At 35.2% G+C, this 20314-nt stretch overlaps 1 protein-coding gene across 4 annotated transcripts in view; it reads left to right on the top strand.

Moving 5' to 3' along the window:
- The window catches only part of LOC661046 (uncharacterized protein), a 110020-nt gene that overhangs the window by 74035 nt on the left and 15671 nt on the right, over positions 1 to 20314 (top strand). For 3 of the 4 annotated variants that reach the window (XM_064356670.1, XM_015980005.2, XM_064356669.1), the window contains 2 exons: positions 4028 to 4305; positions 4513 to 4825. In XM_064356670.1, coding sequence (XP_064212740.1) covers positions 4155 to 4305; positions 4513 to 4825 — 464 coding nt within the window. In that variant the 5' untranslated portion in view covers positions 4028 to 4154. Of the gene's footprint in view, positions 1 to 572; positions 770 to 4027; positions 4306 to 4512; positions 4826 to 20314 lie in introns of those variants that run through there. The other variant, XM_064356671.1, reaches the window with a different exon arrangement.

Genomic DNA, 20314 nt, shown 5'->3' with positions numbered 1-20314 from the left:
GGGCCAGTTATAAAGGCTTTATTACTTCTCGGTACGGATCTTGCCTCCATTGTGACGGCATTTCAGGACCCAGACACCCTTCTTACCTCAACCTCCAACTGCCAGTCATCTTAAATTATAGGCCATTCTAATTTTTCAATTACTAATCAACTCTTTGATAATTATCCTAAAAAATGTGTACCTATGTAGGGGATAAAATGAGTGATATGAAGAGATATTTGGCAATAATGAATTAATTAGATTAACTCAACTTGTTGCAATTATCCTATCAATAATGGTTTTGCGGCCAAATTGAAGGTATAAGTTTAACGAGTATCGTTTAAGCCTCAAAGTCGTATCTCACGATACCCAGTATGGTTCAGCGTCCCCCACCACATTCCCAGTCATCCTAATGGGGTGGCATCCCCTGTTGTAGTCTTCAAGTTCCACAATTCACAAATTGCTTTCCAATACCGCTCTCCCTTTCGAGGTCTACGGACGCGACGCCGGTCGGTTACCATCATCGGATACTTCGCCAATAAAATGTTTAGCGATTAGATCTAATCTGTTCTCCCGTTGTGTCAACCAGTTTAGTTCCTCTTCGAATAAGTGTCGGGGCTCTTTAGGTTATCCGCGTGCTTTTTCAGACATTCACTCAAGTGGGCGACGCGTTTTGTGCTGTGAACGTGTGTGTATAATTATTTTTGTGCATGAGTGCCTGGACTATTTTTAATTATTTTCGAACGGCTTTGTTTTCGTGTTGTTACGCGAGTGGATAATTATGCCTTTTGTAAGTGTGTTCTCTCCTGAAGAAACTTTCACTCTTTTTACCTTTGGAACAAACCGCGGTGACTGTCGCATGCCAATCGAGTGTACCGCTAAGCAGAAAAACAACCTCTTAGTGGCATATGCATGTTCCTGGTGGTGAATGAATCGAAAACTCATCTTTCAAAAACATTAAACTTCACTTGAGAAATACCCGGCACGGGTTTCGACCACGAGGTGGTCGTCGTCAAGTGAATATGAGAATAAATATGACAATAATTACATGCTTTATATCCTCATTGCTCTGGTCTTTGCTTCATTTTACGAGAAACGAAAGAAAGTTGGAAAATGACCGTTGTCAGAATTCATTTACTTATTGTACTTATTGTACAAGGCGAATACAATTACTGATGAGTGCATTAAAACATTAGCTACCAATGAGACTACGCAAATTAATTTTTGAAAAGTTCAGTGGGTTGAAAAAATAAAAATAAGTTGTGCGTAAGCTCGGAACTTACCATCCATAAGTCTGAATAAGTTGGTTCGTTGTAGTATTTGGGATATACAGTGGATCCTGTTATAACGAACTCCGAAAAAGCATCAAATTGAGTTTGTTATATCCGAAGGTCGCTACGAGTGTTACATGAAAAAAAGTGTTTTTTAACACTTATTTTATTTTACTTATGAAGAAAGACGAAATAAATAAGTATCCATTGTAAAAAAAACTTTACTTCTTTGGGAAACAGTAATATGTATACTGTATGAATTTTATGGTTGTGTATTGTAACAATGTTTTCTTTGTACACCATTAAATTTTTACTATGATTACCATAAACCCCAAGAACCCTTGAAGCTAATCACGCAAGCTTATTGTGTGATTTATTGCAGACAGGCTGTGATCTTTCAGACGAACCGATTGATGTCGTAAATATTTTCGGGTCACCCTTGTCAAAACACCTTATTGTGAGGGTTGCTTATCTTATATATCATTCTGTTGTAAAACTTTATGGTGTACAAAGAAAACGTTGCTACTTGTTGCATTATCCGAATATTCATAGTTTCTGAGATATAGAGAGTTTTGGTCGGCGAATAAATTTGGGACTAACAAAAATTTTAAATCAATCTGCTCTTTGAGCTTAGTTTTTCAAAATCTATTACACTTGGTTAAAATTAGCAAAAACAGCCACAGAAGAGTCCTCCCATATAAAGAAATAAAAAAATGTAGAAATTTTGCATTGATATTTTTTTGGCGATACTACTGAATTTCATTTCCCCAAATGTCACCCCTATTTTTGATGAATTTTTAGACGGTGAAGTGTAGGTTCGTTATAACCGGGCTCCACTGTATGTTGCCAAAGCCATCTTATTTTAGATTTAACTGTACCCTGTGTATGCGTAAAATGAATTTGAAGGCTGCCTTGCCCTATTAGCTGCTGGTAGAATGTTAAACGTATTCATTTCGCTGCAACATAATTTCTAAATAAATGCCACATAAAATCGCAGGGATTATGCGTTGTTTTCTTCGTTTTGGATTTAAATTGCCGTGATTTATTTAAAGTTGACACAAATAAAATAATATTTTTCTCCATTGGGTATTCAGGAGTGATTTATCGGCTTATTACTCGTAATAGCGAGGAAATACGTCTTGGCGCAAGCCATTTGAAGGTGATTCATAATTCTTGTGCGTATGTATGATTAAATAACATAAATTGTAGGGAATTACAATATAAGCAATATTGCATTACAATCTGAGCCGTGAGGGTCGGGGTGTAGAAATTATTGCAGTTAGGGGTGGGAACGAACGGTTATTTCATCGAGTAGGGACCGATTTTTTTTCCGAATAGGGAACTGTAATTATGTTACAGCGTAGGGGAAGGTAATTGCTTTTTAAAGCGCGCCCCGTCCGTGAAAAAACGAAAATTAGATATTATTTTAACACCGAAAAATTAAGTTCTAATTAAATTTGGTATGAAATTCGCCTACAAAGCAATTAACTCGTCACACGCGGAATTATTACCGTAATTCGAACTAATCCTTCCTTGGAACGCTGTGTAAATTCCAATAAAAAAGGCGAAAGGAGTAAAATGAATTAGAGGCGGCGAGCAAAATCTCTCGAGATCCCACTTGTTACGCCAATGAAACTAAAATCTTGAGGCAAAGTATAAACTTGCGGGAAGGAAACGAGAGGCGGCTCCTTTTAATTGTTCATTATATGGTTCCTAAGTTACTTTTAATGAAGATTAATTCACTATTTGATTAAGATCATCTGAGAGCTTATAGCTTTCTCATGCTACGAGGATATATCGACTCGGCTGATACCATCGCCAAGGTCTGTTTGTAATTGAAATCGGGGATAATTGCCTTTTAATAAATTGCCTGGATAACGTTTCGAGAATATTACAATTTTTTGATTGGAATTATATTGACCATCGAGCGGTCGGGTATACTATTTAAACGAAGTTTTAAAGAGGCTATCTATAATTCTTGTCTTGTTCTCTAAAACATACCAAGGGCCTCGTTACAGTTTCTTTCAAAATTTTGCATGATGGGTTGCCACCTGTGGCGATGGCAGGTTGGACCGCCCCTGAGTTGTATGGTCTCGAAGTTGGCGTCAGAGGCTGCACAGAGTCTAAATCCCTGCCGCTAAAATATAAGTTTGTAGGTAAACCATCTTACGACTGTTATTAGGTCGGTAAGTGGAGCTACAAATTACATAGCCTTGGACTGTACGTAAATAACCTGAGTCGGTCTGCTGCGAAACGACCAACCCCTTTTTGGAGCAAAGCATACAGTGGTTAAATTGATGATGAACATATGTATATTCGTTGCTAATTTTACAGCGTACGGAGAAGTAATTTGATTACGCATTGCCGGGGATAAATCCGGTAGGAAAAAGTCTGGTCGGATGAATTTTTCCGATTTATATCTTTGGTCTTGTACAGGATAAATCATACTCACGTTCAAAAATAGACGATACAAAACATGAGGTTGATATACCAATTATCCGAGAGAAAATAATATTGCTGCAATCAGTTGGTGTTATTATTGAGAGTTATATTGGTATTATTTTCTTCGGGACCACGTTATTTTTAATTTGCTCACAACGAAACCGTATAAACAAGCCATGGTAACTTTATTGCTAGATTTACGATTATGGACATAACAATGTATATCGTTAACAATAATTTCACCAGGAATTTTAATCATTTTTGATTTATTCATTTTTTACTACCAGCTGGTGATACCGTAAGTTGTTAAAACTGGGGGTTATTATATGTTGCAGGTGGGCGGTCGATTCAGTTGCACAGACGGTGGTAGCGTGAATATTCGTGGATAGATTCTTGTGATAAACAGTGAGCGCTTCTGAAGGCGCTATTACCGTCAAACTGGCAGCCAGTGCACTAGCCGCTATGAACCCTCACTACCACCCTTACGGAGGCGCAGAACTGACGTCTCCGCACCCTCCGTCGCCGGATAACAACAACTACCACACTCATCCCGGACCTGGGGGACCTCAGATACGCATGCACCAGTCCAACGGACACGGAATAGGTCCTCTAGGTAAGATACAGCTTTTTTCTAGATGACAAAGTCCATCCATTGATTCATAAGATTTGTGTTTAGAAGTCATTCATCTTCACATGTTTGAAAGGATGTTTAGATAATTATACGTAGAACTAGTATTTTGAAAAAAAAACGATTGGAATAATGGGCTGGCAGATGAAAATGCAATAAATTTTTCTTGATATTAGCGGGATTGGTTTGCAGGTCACCCGAGCGGTCCTCACGACGGCCACCCGCACAACCACCACTCCCACCCCGCGTTCGGAGGCCCCCAGTCGGAAGGCCCTCACCACCAGCACCACAATCCGAGCATCAACAATAACAATAATAACGGCACGGTGAAAGTATGTGCAGGGTGCGGTGGTAAAATAGTGGAACGTTTTCTTCTGCACGCGTTAGATCGCTATTGGCACAATAGCTGTTTGAAGTGTTCGTGTTGCGCGGCTATGTTAGCAGACATCGGGACATCGTGCTTCACAAAAGGTGGAATGATCCTCTGCAAACAGGACTATACGAGGTAAATGTACATGACACTTTCTTGGGGAATTGTCCGCGACGAAAATAGCGGTCGGATTATTGCGCGTGGGGAATCTTAAGTATTTGCATGTTGTTCGCGAAAGAGATTCTCACGTTGTAATTTTATTCACTCCGCGGTTATTAAATAAAACGCTTAGTTTATAGTCTATTACTTGATGGTCTGTTGGGAACTAACCTAAAACGCCTTAGATATGGCAGTGCCATACGAATTGATTAGCGTCGGCCGCCCCACAAGAACGCGGTTTATGGCAAAGACTCTTCTTTCAACTCTTCGAAGCCGGGAAAAATTTCACTGTTTATTATTTCACTTTACTTAATTTGAAATAAAGGACGAAAATGTATTGAAATTGCGCAATTTGGAGTGAAGTGAGATTGAATCTGAAAGCCTATTTTGATGATATCGTAAACTTAAAACGTATTTCAAAATCATGCTACGTTTAAATTTGTTGATAAGTCTGACACAGTCTATAGTCATGTCTTTATAATTTGGGAAAAATTTTTTTCAATATATCTGATGGCATACCAATCAGTTTTGAAAGAGAAATAACCCGATTTTGAGTAATAATTGTGGTTATTCAGTATTTCAGTGGTTTTTCACCACGTCGTTATTTTACGATTTATTACAATTTTTATAAAACTGTTGGGTAAAGTAAAAATATATTTCTCTATAGCTTAATTCACGCAAGATGACGAGCCTGACGATCTGCGGCAACCCAAAATACATATTATGTAACGTCTTTCCTGATAATAGACTTAATTACGTATCAAAATCTGCTCTGTAGAGAATGAAAATCACTGTTTCTGTTCCCACTGTCCTCCTAAATAATAAAAATTATTCGTAAACTATGAAATCAAATGAAGCTTACCATATATTATACCATATAGAAAAGAATATAAATAAAAATAGATCGCTTAATATCAGTGAATCAAATTGTTTAAAATCTAAAATGAAAGTGGCCAAATAAATGCAAAAAATTGCTCCAATTTTTTTTTGTTTCAACGGCGTAGCTTTTTTGATTTATATTTTTGCTTTAAATATCAACCGTAAATCAGTATTTAAAACCAAAAATTAGGACTTTTACTTTCATATAGATAATAAATCTAATCTTAGATATTGTTAAGTTGTACATGAAATGGCCTTTTTTTAATAACTTTGAAGTAAAATATCTTTGGGTTAAATCCAAGGTTGAGTTTTATTTATTTTGACAGTTTCATTATTCTTTTACCAATGACAAACATGTACTGAAAAAATAAAGTTTTAAACGTGAGTAACTCAAAGCATTTAGCAACTTTCCTTCTTAATAATTTTCTTATAAATATAGTTGATTTTATTTACTACTGTGATGTGTTTCGTATCCACTCGGTGTGGACTTTCTTCTCAAAATAATAAGTTAAAAATTATATGAAAAATGGTGTATGCCTAATTTTTTTGTACTTTTTGTAGTTTATTGAGCATTGGTTGCTTTTTTCAACAGTAATCTTGTTTTCTAATAATTTTATTTTATTGTCGAAATATGTTTACACATTTAATTTAGCACAATGGACGGTTCCAATCCAACAAACTAATATGTAATTCTTTTACCATAATTTTGCTTCTGCATGTCAGTTTAAAATGGGTATTAGTAGAACCATGTACTGGTAAACAAAACTAGTATTACACTTAATTGGATAGTGAACTATTAAAGTTTGAAATGAACTTAATTTTATACATTTAGCGCAATACGAATTGTTCTATTAACTTTGAATTAGTCTAAAGTTAGTTTTCCGTAATTCTACAAAATTGTATAGCCACTGGTTATTGCTTTTGTATCCCTATAATTGAGACAGACTTCTTCAAACAGCAATATGAAGAATTAATCGACAAAATATATGTAACGTAAGTGGACGCTGGAAGTGTCGTGTGTTGTAAACTATAAATGCGTAGGTATTGATAATAATTATTGTGTTAATAAAATTATTCCAGAGATTATTGTATCATTGAGATTACATGCATGTTTCTACTGTAATTACCTTCAGTCAGGTTCTGTTGGAAAAAAATACAGCAAAAATGTATGATATACATAGGTTATTGTTTTACTGTTTTTCCTGTAGAGCTTTGAGCTTTATTAAATCAGTTAGGTGACGTGCTTGGCGATTATAAAAGAAATCAACAGAAATCTTGATATAGAAACACATGAAATATAAGAATTGTGGCTCTAATGTATAATTCCGTCGTGATTACTTCCCCTTACTTTCGTAGGGAGTAATAATACGGTAGAAAAATTGGTTAATAAAACTATCGCAGTACATGGCTCTAAGTAAATTAATTTTCGAATTGTCCACATTCTTCAAAATCCATCATATTGCTAATCACGAGCCCCTAAATCGTTAATTAAATTCCTGTAAAGTATCCTCATTGTTTGGAGTGAAAGCATCTTGCCCGTAAGTCGGTGAATTGTGGGTGATTATTTCCGCATGTTTGAAAATTTCCTGTTTTGATTGTTTCTCTATTACGCAGCTGTCAAGAGCAATGGTTGATGTATGGTGTTCGCGTATGTGTGCGGTTGTGGGAAGACTGGCGCCATTTAAGGCCTCTTGTTCCCTTCGGAGTCGTCGGTATTTGCGATTGTTTCTTATTTTTCCCAGGTCAGTCATTGCCGCACTTACAACGCTGATAATCAGCAATGCCGAGTGGATTTGCTCTTCGGGTGTTGTTCCAAAGGGGTTGATCGATCGATACAAGTCGTGGCGGCGCGTATTCAACTTATGCTAATAAATTAGACGGCTCTAAACAGACCGCAATGCAGATCGATGCACTATCACACGCCACAAAAACAATCTAATCGCGACCTGGGTTCATTATAATAAAGCGTACAGGTACGGCACACAATTCCGTCATTTTTTCACTGCCGGAGTGCCACGGGCTTCCCCTCGCGGCCGGTGCGTGAAGAATGTAAAGAAGTTTTAAAGAGGGTGTCGATTAGCATTCACTTAGCGGGCCTTGTCAACGCCACTTCGTTAAATCGTTTCACATACTTCAATCATCGCTGAAAAGCGTTCGCTAAAGAACATCAAACGTAAGTGGTTTTGTGAAAACACATTATTTTAACGCTACTATTCAAACAAATGCCTCTATTAAAACATCAACGAGCGCGCTTTACTTGCCGCAGAAAAATGCGAAATCTTCCCAGGTGCTAATTTCAGCTCAAAGGTAAAAAGATAAAAGGCGATTCTGGCCAGTTGAACAGCGCATATCTTTATAACTACATAAAAGTATATTACTGATTTTGTCAGTACAATGTAGAGTTTTATTTTTACAAGTTGTTATTTTGCTTACACTTTTATTACCTACATTTTCTTTGTTGTACTACTTTGCAAATACAGACATAGGTTTTTAACTAATTAAAAGACTCAAATGGGATTTTCATACTTAATTTCACATTATTTGACTTAGTTAATTTAAAAACTATCTATTAGTTAGCTCCTACACCTTCAATAAAGATTTTACTACCTAGCTTCCTTCTTCCCTCAGTAATATTTAACAAATTAAAGAAGGCAAAGATTTACTTAGTTCTGCAATTATTATCAAGTGCGAATAATTTTCATAATGACATCTCTAATCTGCATATTTCCGAACTATAAATGTAATGATCTGATTACTGACCAAGTCATGGAATCGGCATTTACAATATTGATCGTAAATATGTCGTAATATTGAAATGAGAATTTAATTTGTCGAATAAATTCTTTACTTCGATAGTCCTATCTATTCTATGACCATTCAAATGTTTTTCTGCAGAATCAGCAAATACTATTCGTTATGATTTACGTTGTAATTATTAATTACAACATAACTTGTGTTTTTATAGTCAATATATTTAAAAAGTATAGACGTTAATTAGATAATTAAATGCAAAGTCTTCTCCATTATTTCATTTTTACATAATTACTTTGAGGTCTAAAATTTATGGCTGTTTCTACTACACTTGTAATAACGTCTTCGTTTGAGACTTGTTAACTATAATTTACAAAGGTAATAACATTGACAAATTAATGATGTTTTTAGAATTTTATTAAATATCATTAAATTTATAAATAGGTGAAGTAACGATAACACCAGCACAGCTGGGCCATTAAATGGGTTATTTCCTTCATTTCCATAAGTGCCGTAGAGAATTTAAGGGGTTGACTCTGGTACAAAACATGTATCTTGGCACGCCATAATTCGAATTTTACATAAGAGGTTCGTAAAAGATTTTTAATATTAATAGCCGGAAGTTTTAAGAGTGAATAATTTGTAATCGTGTTTATTCATTATTGGGTAATTAATATCACTAGTCGTGACAGAATGGTTCTAATAAAAGAGAGAACTGTCATTTAGATAAGTTTTTAATTATCCGTTTGAAATATATTTTTAATAAAGATGATTTATGAACCAAAAAGTACACAAGAAGTGGTTAGAGCGAACTCTGAATAGCTCCCAGAAAATTTATCCTAGTTCTCATTTAGTTAAAGCATTCTTACTGAGAAAATATTTTTCTTAATTTGCATGTATTTCATGACTAATTTTAAAAGTAAAAGTATGGCTGTGTACAATGAATTTTTCACAACGTTTCGAATCTGACACAAGGCGATATTTGAGAAATTTGTTGGTCTCAAGATTTCACGCAGGTAAAATTTTCTAAGAATTTCAACCGATAAGGTTTCTAGTCTCTAATTGGTTTTGTACCTGCGATATTATTAACATAATTGTTTGTCCAGTCACATTATGTCACATTACTTTTATCCCAGCTGCTCAGGCGTTAAAATAATCACTAATAATCCAGCTTTTGCTGCCAGAAACGCAATTTTGAATTGAACTTAATGTAAGACATAACGAAACATCTGTCATTTAAAACTAATTATGGTCATTTAGCAGCCTCATTAGGTTCAAACATTGATTTGATAACTTTTGAAGATAATAATTCCTGATCTGGTATCACATAATAACACAGTTCTTGTGATTAATCAGGAGATAGGAGGGTTCGATTTTTAATTTATTTTCAAATTCCCTTCGATCTAATACAAGCAAATGATAATCGACCTCCACCTGCAGTGATTAATTGCGTCTGACAGCATTCGGCTTTAAATAATTATTACAGGCATCTGCAGTTGTGACACTTTAAAATTTGTAAAAATTTGAATAGAGTGATTTATTATTTGTCAGAATTTATTGCTACACCATCAACCGCCCCCGGAGAGCTTAGACAAAGTATATTGACTTTTTCTACTGAGACAGTAACCATAAATTATTCACAGGATTTGTTGTCACGGCTTTTTGTAGAATAATCCTCGCGACGAAAAAATAAAATGCCACACAGTTATGTAAAAAATGTGGCGATGGGACCACGTGGCCGGTCGGAGCTGTTGATTAGTGTGCTAACGATTTAATAAAATTTTAATCGGCATTTTTGTGAATGAAACTAGGGTTTTTAAATAATTCACTATTTTTTTATTGATTGCCTGCAGTCTTGTAAATTCCGTCTTATTAAATACTAATTTATTGGACGAATTTTTTTTGTATAATTTTGCTTTGCAGGTGGCAACAATGGCATTTTTTGTATTCAATTCCACTCTAATCGGCACTTAATTACTTACGCAACAAAAGAGAAAAAATGAAGTAATCAAATTATTAATCTTATTCGTTCTGGTCTGACACTTTGGATGGTTTTGATAGGACTTTCTCTTGACGGTTTTCTTTTGTTAAGCGGACATGGTTTATTAAATAAAACTTTTTCACTAGACCGCTAATGGAATTAGTGCTCACCCATGCACCTAATTCATTAATTTAATTGGACACGAGTTGACGAAAAAGTGTGTTCGCAATGCGATTGTTGCTATTACCGGATATGTCAAAAGTTTAAACATTTTGGTGGAAATGTTCCGGATTGCGGTGATGTAACGAGATGCAGAAGAGGTAGGAAACTCTCGGATCTCGACAAAGCCTCGCACCGCCTGTACTCGATTACACGAATACTGATTTAAATGCAAATTTAAAATGTCTTTCAATTTATAATCTTATTTCTGTTAAAATTACTCCATTATGAAGGTTGATGGCGCGCTGTCGTCTTTTCGTTCTAGTCGGGGGAGTGAATCGAACCGCAATACACTAATTGGCTGTCGATATTGAGATAATGGATAATTTAGACGTTTACGTCACGACGTTATTGTTGTCTTCTTTGATTTCTCAGCCTTTAACACTTGATTAGATTAAATACTTTAGTTGCGCTTTTCTTTGTAGAGCTGTCGCTTTTCAGATTTTTTAAGTTTAATTCCTGCAAGACTGGGAGATTCTTGGCAAAATTTAACCAACTTTATGATAATAATTAATTGTTGATAACCCGTAACGAGTTTACCGCAGCCACGTTCTCTAGACTCGACAATAATTTTATATAACTTTTAACACAAATTGCAATTTGCAAGTCTGATCATTATGCACACCAAGTAAACGAGCCTTGGTACACATGGTTTTATCTCATTAAAACTTAGTCGGTCCATGCCTTCGTGATGTTATTGTATTATCAGTGGAACTGTTTTGATTATTTTTGCTACCGTATGATCCAAAATTTAATAAGTAACTTCTAGATTTAGTACGTGATAAATTTGCTTGTCCGTTGTGGAGAGGCGTCCGCTAATAGGAGGGGGCAATTTTAATATAAAAATGTTATTTTTTTCTAATGAACAAATGGGTGTAACTGTGACATAAGAAGAATGTGACAAAGTGACAGGAGGTAATATTGGATCTGCTAAACTCTCAACGTAACACCGAAAAGAGCGTTATTTATAGGGCTACGAAAGGTTCATTCAATAAACCGCTCACCAACCAGCAACAAAAATATATTTTACAAAAAAATGTTTTTCTCGTACACGGGATTCTTAAATAACTTAAGCATGTATGTTAAATATGTTTTTAAATATGCTTTAAGTATATTTAATTCTTTTAATTTGTTGACCATGCTTAACATTCGTTAAGTTAAGATGCACAGTCTGGGCCGCCTTAAGATTCGTGACAGAATAAACACTTGGTTATTAAACTTTTCGTTATTTGTAAATTATAAATTGAAATCTCTTAAAAATAAAATAAAATCATTGAAAAAGGGAATAAACGGATTTTTGACTTAAAATCTTCAATTTTTGTTTGGTTGTTTTTAGGAGCCGCGTTTTTTACATAACACATGAACAAGTTCAAAATATTCAGACAGCATGTACTTACTGTGGTGTTAAGGCAAGTTTCTCCTTTATCACTATCGTCTTCATTCCAAAAATTTTTGCATACACTCAGCGATATTTAATTCCAGATTTCCAATATAGAATTTTTCATCTATTTCTACATGGTCTATGAAACAAATAATACGGCTATACTAGTCGTAATTCGAGAATTTTTTTCCGCGTCCGCTATACAGAGTTTTTTTTACATTATATTCCAATATTTTTATTACGTTTCTCCAAAAATGTCCGTTGTGAAGAGATGTCCGTTATTTGGAGGTCTCAATTAAGGAAGGTTTTATTGTACATAATTAATAAAACTATTCTCAAAATATGAAAACTAAACCTATTTTACATTCAGATAACAATATTTGAATCACCTGAACGGCATAAGTTACAAAATACGAGAAAGCATTAACTGGTAAAGATAATACTTTAACTTATTTTTTTATTCTGTATTTTTGCATTTCATTAATTTGATTAAAAATAGAATTTTTAAATAATAAGTGTATTTTTGGTGGGTAAGAAGGAGCGAAGTCATTTTGTTACTTATCTCAAGCCTCCACAAAGTCAGTTACCTACTTTAATAACAATTAGTACGTTTTGTTCAAATCACACAAATCTTGTCGTTCAAACTAACAGTCAGAAAATAAAGAGTGAACTGGTCTTGCAGATTTTTATTTTGAGTTTGTTGCTAAGGTTGGTATATTTTAATTATAAACATGGGTTATAAACAAAAAATATAGATTTTGCTTTCTCTTCTTATTCCAGTATTAACCACAAATTCTAATTTAACGTAATATAATTAATTCGACTTAGAATAAAACACAATTAAAAATAAACCACATGATTTGGAAAGAATGACATTGTACTTTGTCGTTCTGCGTGGATAACTCTTTTTTACAAGAGATTGTTATATTTTTTTACTAAATCGTAGTAAAGAAGGTTACAGATTCTAGAAGTAACGAAAGAATTTAACATTTTGATGAAACAACTAATTTTTTGCCTGACACTGTGTGAATCCTTCAAGTTAAAAAATTGTTGAATTGCCATGAAAAGGAAACTGTTTTACTTATAGAAATATGCCAATTGAAAATTGCAGTAGAAATGTTATTAGGAGCTGGGCTGAGAGGTTTAGACACATGATCATTTCTATGCGATTTCTGCATTATTAGGGAGCATCGCGCGCATTTCCTCATATTGTTGATGGAAGTGGCTTTAATAAGCCACGTCATTTAGACAAAGAAGGCTACAAATTGGAGTGATATCTAATGCAAAACGCAACGGAAAGTGGAACAATTAGGCGTTGACGAGGCTGCCCGGCTGAAGGCAATCAGTATTTGCAGGCGGCATTTCCGACCAACACCTCGTTGTGACATGGCAGTTTCTATTAGATTATCTAATCGTTTCTCCCCTCGCAATCATTTCCATCCCCCTGTTCTTATTTGCTGTCAAATTATGTTCACGTCTGTCATTCCGGTGCGGGCTCTCTGTGCACGTGACTCTGCTCGTAAGCGGCGCTCCGGTCTGGTGGGCCGTCTTATATTGCGCCCCCGGATTATCAGCCAACGCATATTGCGCCAAAATGTCAAATTTGCGGGCATTGCACTCTATTTAACCCTGAACCGAGGGTGAACTATTTTACAGACCTTCATTTTACTTACGCGGATCTCATGTTTGATTAATGTTAGATAATTTTGGCAAATACAAACACGGATAAGTGTAACGTTTTTTTGGGTTTTTACAAACCTAAATTCTGCCGAGATAATGCAAGATCCGCATGTGCACTGAGGTGTTTGCAAATCTAAAAATAAATAAATGGCCTAATGTTTGTTTAGCAATATTCCGAATTACTATTAGCAGAGAAACACATCACATTTGCTCTTATTTTTGTTCCTTTCATATTAACGCAATTACTCGTATTTCAATTTTTGCATTAATGTTTTTAAATTTTGAAATATCCCGTAAGAGAGAGGGTGAAAGATCAAATACCTCACTGAGTGTTAAGTGCACAAATATGAGTAGTGGTTAAGGCCGCAGTTTTTAGGGAAGAATTTGAAATTTTGTTTGGGAGTTATAATCGCGAGTGTTGCGCCGTCACCGGACCAATTTATTATTGTTTCGTCTCAAACTCAATTTGTTGAGTGTCGTAAAAGGAGAACGCGCATAACCGTTCTGATTGCCGGAAAGGTGGCACGGAGACCTTATTGCAGTGCCTCTTGATTGGATGCATCCCGGAGTCTGATTGTGCTCCGGGCTCGTCGTCGATTCACCGTCAAATCGAGTTTTGCAGCACGCACCGCCCGATACATAATGCACAAAGCGCTGATTATGGATCGCGTTAGCTCAAATGCGCTCCAATTGACTCGCTAAACACCCGACAGACCCGAAGCTTTGCCGACAACGAAAGTGGTGAAACACGCCGTTTTCTGCCAATTGATCGACAAATACACTCTTTAATTTTCAAGACGATGCGCGACTCACAACTAACAAGAGACAAATTCGCAAACCATGAACGATAAAAGTCTTCACAATCTATTTTTCGTCGTGGAGAAATTTGCTGTTTTGTTGAGCGCGATTTCTGAATCTGTCTAATGTATGCTACAGTTTAGAAAAGGGATTTCACCAAAGAATACTTTTAGCACACTCACCTTCTTATCACGAATTGCTAGTACTGATGCATAACTTACATGATTCAATGTACCTAATCATTAATCACTTATTTAATACGAGTATGAGTGTATGGTGAATTACGAAAGCATGAAACACAACTCTAATTGTCTGATTTATGATTAGTTCCACCTTAATTGTATTCCTATTATTTATCAAACAATAGAAGTTTTAAGGTTTTTTCTTTGCTTAGATTTCGAAATTAGCTTTTTGCCTACCTCTTATAACAAGTGGAAGAAATACTTGGACTTATGTGTGTCAAGTTGGAATTTTATTAATATCAGTGATAAAAATTACCAATGTACAGGCTGTTTCGTCTAAAATTCCGTCTGAAAATTGGCTAACTTCTACAAGCTATAAGTCAATTTTTTCAAATGGAATACGCCAATTTTTATTTTACTAGGTGGAATAGTTATTAATAGCACGAGTGCAAAAACTCAAGCTTAAAGTTCGAGGGCTGTCGTTATGCAACGAGCGTATGCGTGGTTTGCAATTTTTTTTAAAAGTTTGCAAAGACTAAAGAAAAGATTTAAACCTTTTTCAATTAAGCCAAAAAGGATTTGAAAATTTTTAACACTGAGAGAGTTATCCGTTTTTGAAGTTAATGATGCAAATCCAAAACATTTCGAAAAAAACTAAATTTAGATAAAAGGAATAGCTGATAAAAACTTCAAAATAAATCGAGTAATCAAAAATTGCATTGAAAAACATAGCTTTCTTTTTAAAATAAGAAAGTTGATGACGACTTTTGGTATAACCGGAATAAACGGATTATGGGTATATATTGTGTTGTATTTTAGATGACTATCATTATTAGGTCGTCCAATATTTAGACGGAACAGCCTATATATCTAGTGATAAACAAAATGTCAACTGTTAACAGTTAGTTACAAGGAATAAAGTACATTGTGTCTATGATTTGAAGGAAGATCTTCTGTTAATTTTTTTTTAATAAAGATTTTTTGATATCTATACCTTCTGCATTTTATTAATTTGATATTTTCAGAACCAGACTCTGAATAATTAGCACTTCGTAAGTGCAGTTAAAACAATTTTTCTTACTGACTTTTACGTTTGGTCGTATGAATCATCACCATTTTTGTGTGGTCACTTAAACTAAATACAGGAAGTTGAAAATATCTGTTGGAAGTTACTTATGTGGAAACTTTTAGGTCACGGTTTTGAATTTGAATTTTATTTGGTTCCTCTAATTTTGTGAGAAACCACATTTTTTACATCAAATGATTGAAAAGACGAGTGTAAGACCAATAAGTCTATTGATGTGATAGCACACAGTAATGTTATTGGAAAAACACTTTTTTATTATTTACGTTAGGGAAAAGAGCATTAACAATAAATGTGTAAATCAATTTATTATTCTGGTGCTAGCTAAATAGAAGCAAGTAGAAAAAAATGTTTCTATGTATTTCCTATTGATAGTTTATAATTGAATCAGATTTTTTTCATACTTTGAATCGGTTCATAAAATGCGAATTAAAAATTAATTTGATGTTAAAATTAATCCTCGGTTATCCCGCGAGTGTCAGCACCTGATTGGTCGGTCCACTTTGGTCATATGATCAGTTTTTTTTTTGATTGGCTTGACGCTGCTATAAAAGTACGTTAAATTTGATATTGATGAATAATTGGAACACCTTTTTTGTAAAAAAAAAAATTCAAAATTTTTCTTAATCATTATCCTGATTGATAGACAACTTCAAACTTGCCTTAACTTCAATAGTTCAATCCTTCAAGTTCGCCAACAAAATCGAATAATATAACGTTTAGGAAAAATCGTAATCGTGGCATGTCCATGGTTCCATGCTGACTGTCACGGTGAAGGCAGAGAAGGCGCCAGCGATAACATTGGGGCCGCGGGACTCTAGGGAACAACTGCCTAACTAGATTCCAGGCCGCGCCGCCGGGGGCCTCAATCAATAGAAGCGTCGCGGCAGGGACCAATTACATGCCCACTTTCCTCCTAACACCGTTTGCATACATTTTCCAAGTGCGACAAGGACTCTTTATTTCCTCCATTCCTCATCTTACCAACACCTTTACTGATTTCTGTCAACCGCTTTCACTTTTCTGCAATATTAACGCCACGCGCGCACGGAGCTGAGTTAAATCTGTCAAACAGACACAGACACTACGACATCCACCAGATGTTCAGTTTGTTTAAAACGATGGCATGGTATTATTTGGCAAGCTTAATGCTCCTCAAGTTGTGTATAAATACCACAATAAAACCATTCAGTTGCTAATTAACGTTTTAATTTTGGTTGTACCATTTATTTATTATAATAATTTTGGTGTTATTCTATACCAAGTTTTGTTCTAAAATTCATATATTGATTTAGCCCATTGTTCACTTTTCATATCAGTGTTATTAGTATTTTTTCATTAAGTTAAATAGGTGAAATTATAATCTCGTATATGGAATAATGGGAATAATGAAATGTGTGACAAGAGTGGCAGGTGATAATCACAACACTGAAATTGAAATCATGCATTAATTCAAATATAAAATATTATTTAAAGTGGATCATCACATTTCTTCATGTTGGATCTGGTATTTAGTAGTTTTGGTGAATGAAAATTTGTGATCGAATTTCGTTTGCAAAGCCTTCATCGTCCGTAGTGCACTTATTGTCTCACCCTCTCCGAATTACTTAACATTGCTGTTTCGGTGTGTATACAATGTCAAAAGTTATTTATGGAGGTGGATGAGGGAGAAAACTAAAAGCGCTTTAATGAGAAGCGGGTTCCGGCCTAATTGGCTCGGATAGTTGCAATTATCAGTACGCGCAGGTCTTATATTATAAACATTGCTAATAAAGTAAACAGTCTGAGTCTATTTTAGCATGCGCATATAATAAATCCTCAACTTCGCTAATTGGATGGATGTTTGACAGTCAATGTGTACACGGGCTATCTTTTAGCGGTCTCGTCACCGGCACCACGGTCAACTTCAACTCTTATCTGTACCAACCAGAGACCATCGGTTCACCCCAACTGGATCGATTGTTTAAGGCAACTTGCGACGGCTAATTGCTTTGGTCTCATTAAACTACAGCCAATTTGGCACCTTTTACCAATAAATCGAAAAGAGAAGATCATTTTTCTTAGACTTCCAAAAAAGGGAAGAATAAGTTGATACATAATGAAAAATTCAACCCCACTTTTACCACTTTAGTTTTCGTGGTACATAAAATACATTTATTGAAATCTGACACCGCAAATGACAAATGGGTCTTAACCGTCTTAACAGACAGTCAATCCAGTGTGATAAACTTTCTGAACTATTTTTGTTAAATTGAATTACAAAAATGAACTCAATAAAGAAAACACAAAAGACATTCATTCGGTTGTTTGTAGTTTCTAGACGAAGTGATCAACAGAAGAGTTCAGGCAGTCATTAAGGCTAAGAAAGGAAATATTTCACACTAGATAATATCAACAATCCCTAAAATTAGTATTTATTACAAATACACGATTTAACGAAAAAAGTTTTCGTATTGGAATCAATTTATTCATTGGTCATTCTCGTTTAGTTTTACTCTCATACACTAGTATTTAAAATTAAGTGTAGGAAAAAGCTATCTATATAATTTGTGAACAAGCTTTTTGCCAATGCCTTACGGAATTTCTGCATGAACACCTTCGCCCTATTATCTACTACAATTTTTCTTCTGGTTTAACTCTAAGCACCCATGTTACAAATGGTCACAAAGAATATTTGATAAAAAAAACTTTATTTGAAGACACTATATTTGAATGGTTTGTGGAATTTAAAAATTGGTCCACTGATTTTCAAAATACCTACGAAAGCACTAAAAGACTATTCACAGGCGTTACGGAAGAAACAATAATGAATCTTCTTGATGTGGAATAACTCAAAAATTCCTTGTCGTGTCTTTTTCAATGTTTTTGGGAGACTAACTTTCAGAACAGTTTCACCAGTAAAATAAGGTCGCTAGAAAGAACCAACTTTAAAGATTTTAACTACTTTTTGGTGTGTAAATAATTGAATAACGCACAGATGCAGCAATTTTCTGCTTCCTGAGGACAAAAAAATCGTGAAGAAATTACATGATGTAAATAAATTTTGACACCAATACTTTAGCAACTGGAAAATACACGTACTTTAAAAATGGCGTAAAAATTGTAATGAAAAGATAAGTTTTTCTTTATCATGTGCGTTTTCGACTTCGACACTGTAGTGACCAGCGGCCACCGTTTGCGCCCTCGCTCTGGATCGATGGTAACTGTCCGGCAGCAGAGCAGAAAATTCCAGCGTTGGTTAATCGTTGCGGTTTTTACATTATGTCGTGATGGGTCCAGGGGACATTCGTTGTTCCTTTTGTCAAATGGGAATTTGCATTTACCGGATTGTTAATGCAAAGTGGCTGCATTAATCAAGAGTGCCGGCCGCAGTGACAGGGTAGTTGGCCGATGTTATTAAAACGCTAGTACACGGCAGCTAATTAATTTTATGCAACGCCACACTTGAATAGCTTTCATAATGAATACGCTTTTGATCGTTTTATTTTTACGTGAAACTTATACATGATCGGCTTGATTGACGGCTCACGCTGCGGTCACGCGGGCTAATTACTCACAGTTTGCCGTTGGAGGAGGGAGACCTTTATTAATTAAAGTCTTTTCGATAAAACGCCGGAAAAGAAACACTCACAAAAGCGTCTTTAAAGTTGATCCGTCCTGAAATTGACCTCGGAGGCTTTCAGCAGGAAATCGCTCACTTCCCTGCAGTCGGGGCGAGGACCCCTCCAAAAGCCCGTCTGACTATTTTGCAACAAAACCTGTTAAGCGCTCCCTCCCTGACTCTCTCGTCTATATTAATTTAATTCATTTAACACTTCTTTTACTAATTATTAGCTTCGGTCGTGTTTTTTTAGTCTCATTAGACCATAAATATTTTCATTGTCTGCGAATTAAAGTTTTTTGTGGACTCCAGGTGGACCAAGTGTTCCAATAAAGTGAGATCCTTGGATCAGCCCTTGCAATCAATCCACCTTTCCGTTCGCGGTATAATCTAATTAACGGCGCAACTAATAATTTTCTCGGTACAACGTGACTATAATTGGATTCGTTAATCAGAAAGTGCCCGCGGATAATCGCGGTATTTTCCACAATATAAGATACTCCTAATTAAAGCGAGCCTGATCGCAGAGGGCGAACAGAGCAGACAAAAAGGATGGAAAGACTACTATTACATTATATTAGAGTTACGTTACAATTATTATTATCTTAATGATCATCAAGTGGAAAAAGTTGGTAATGTAAAAAATGTTTTACAGAATTAATTTAATTTATTTTATGGGGGCGCGTCTTTTATTATATAAATAAAATCATGTCGCAGATAACGATTCGCTATAGAATTACGTGATTTAAAGGATGCTTTTAGGTTCTTTTTTTTAGAAAGTAATTGGCTAAACTTTTATCATTACGGTAAATGCGATTTTTGTATCAATTAGGCTCGAACAACTCGCAAAAACGTTACACCAGTCTTTTAACCAGCTATTATCGAATTTTCCTCAGATTAAACTCAACC

The sequence above is a fragment of the Tribolium castaneum genome, chromosome 5 (assembly GCF_031307605.1).
Source record: "Tribolium castaneum strain GA2 chromosome 5, icTriCast1.1, whole genome shotgun sequence".
NCBI classification, from domain to species: domain Eukaryota; kingdom Metazoa; phylum Arthropoda; class Insecta; order Coleoptera; family Tenebrionidae; genus Tribolium; species Tribolium castaneum.
Note: the sequence above shows the minus strand (reverse complement) of the source record. Positions and strands in the feature narration are given on the sequence as shown.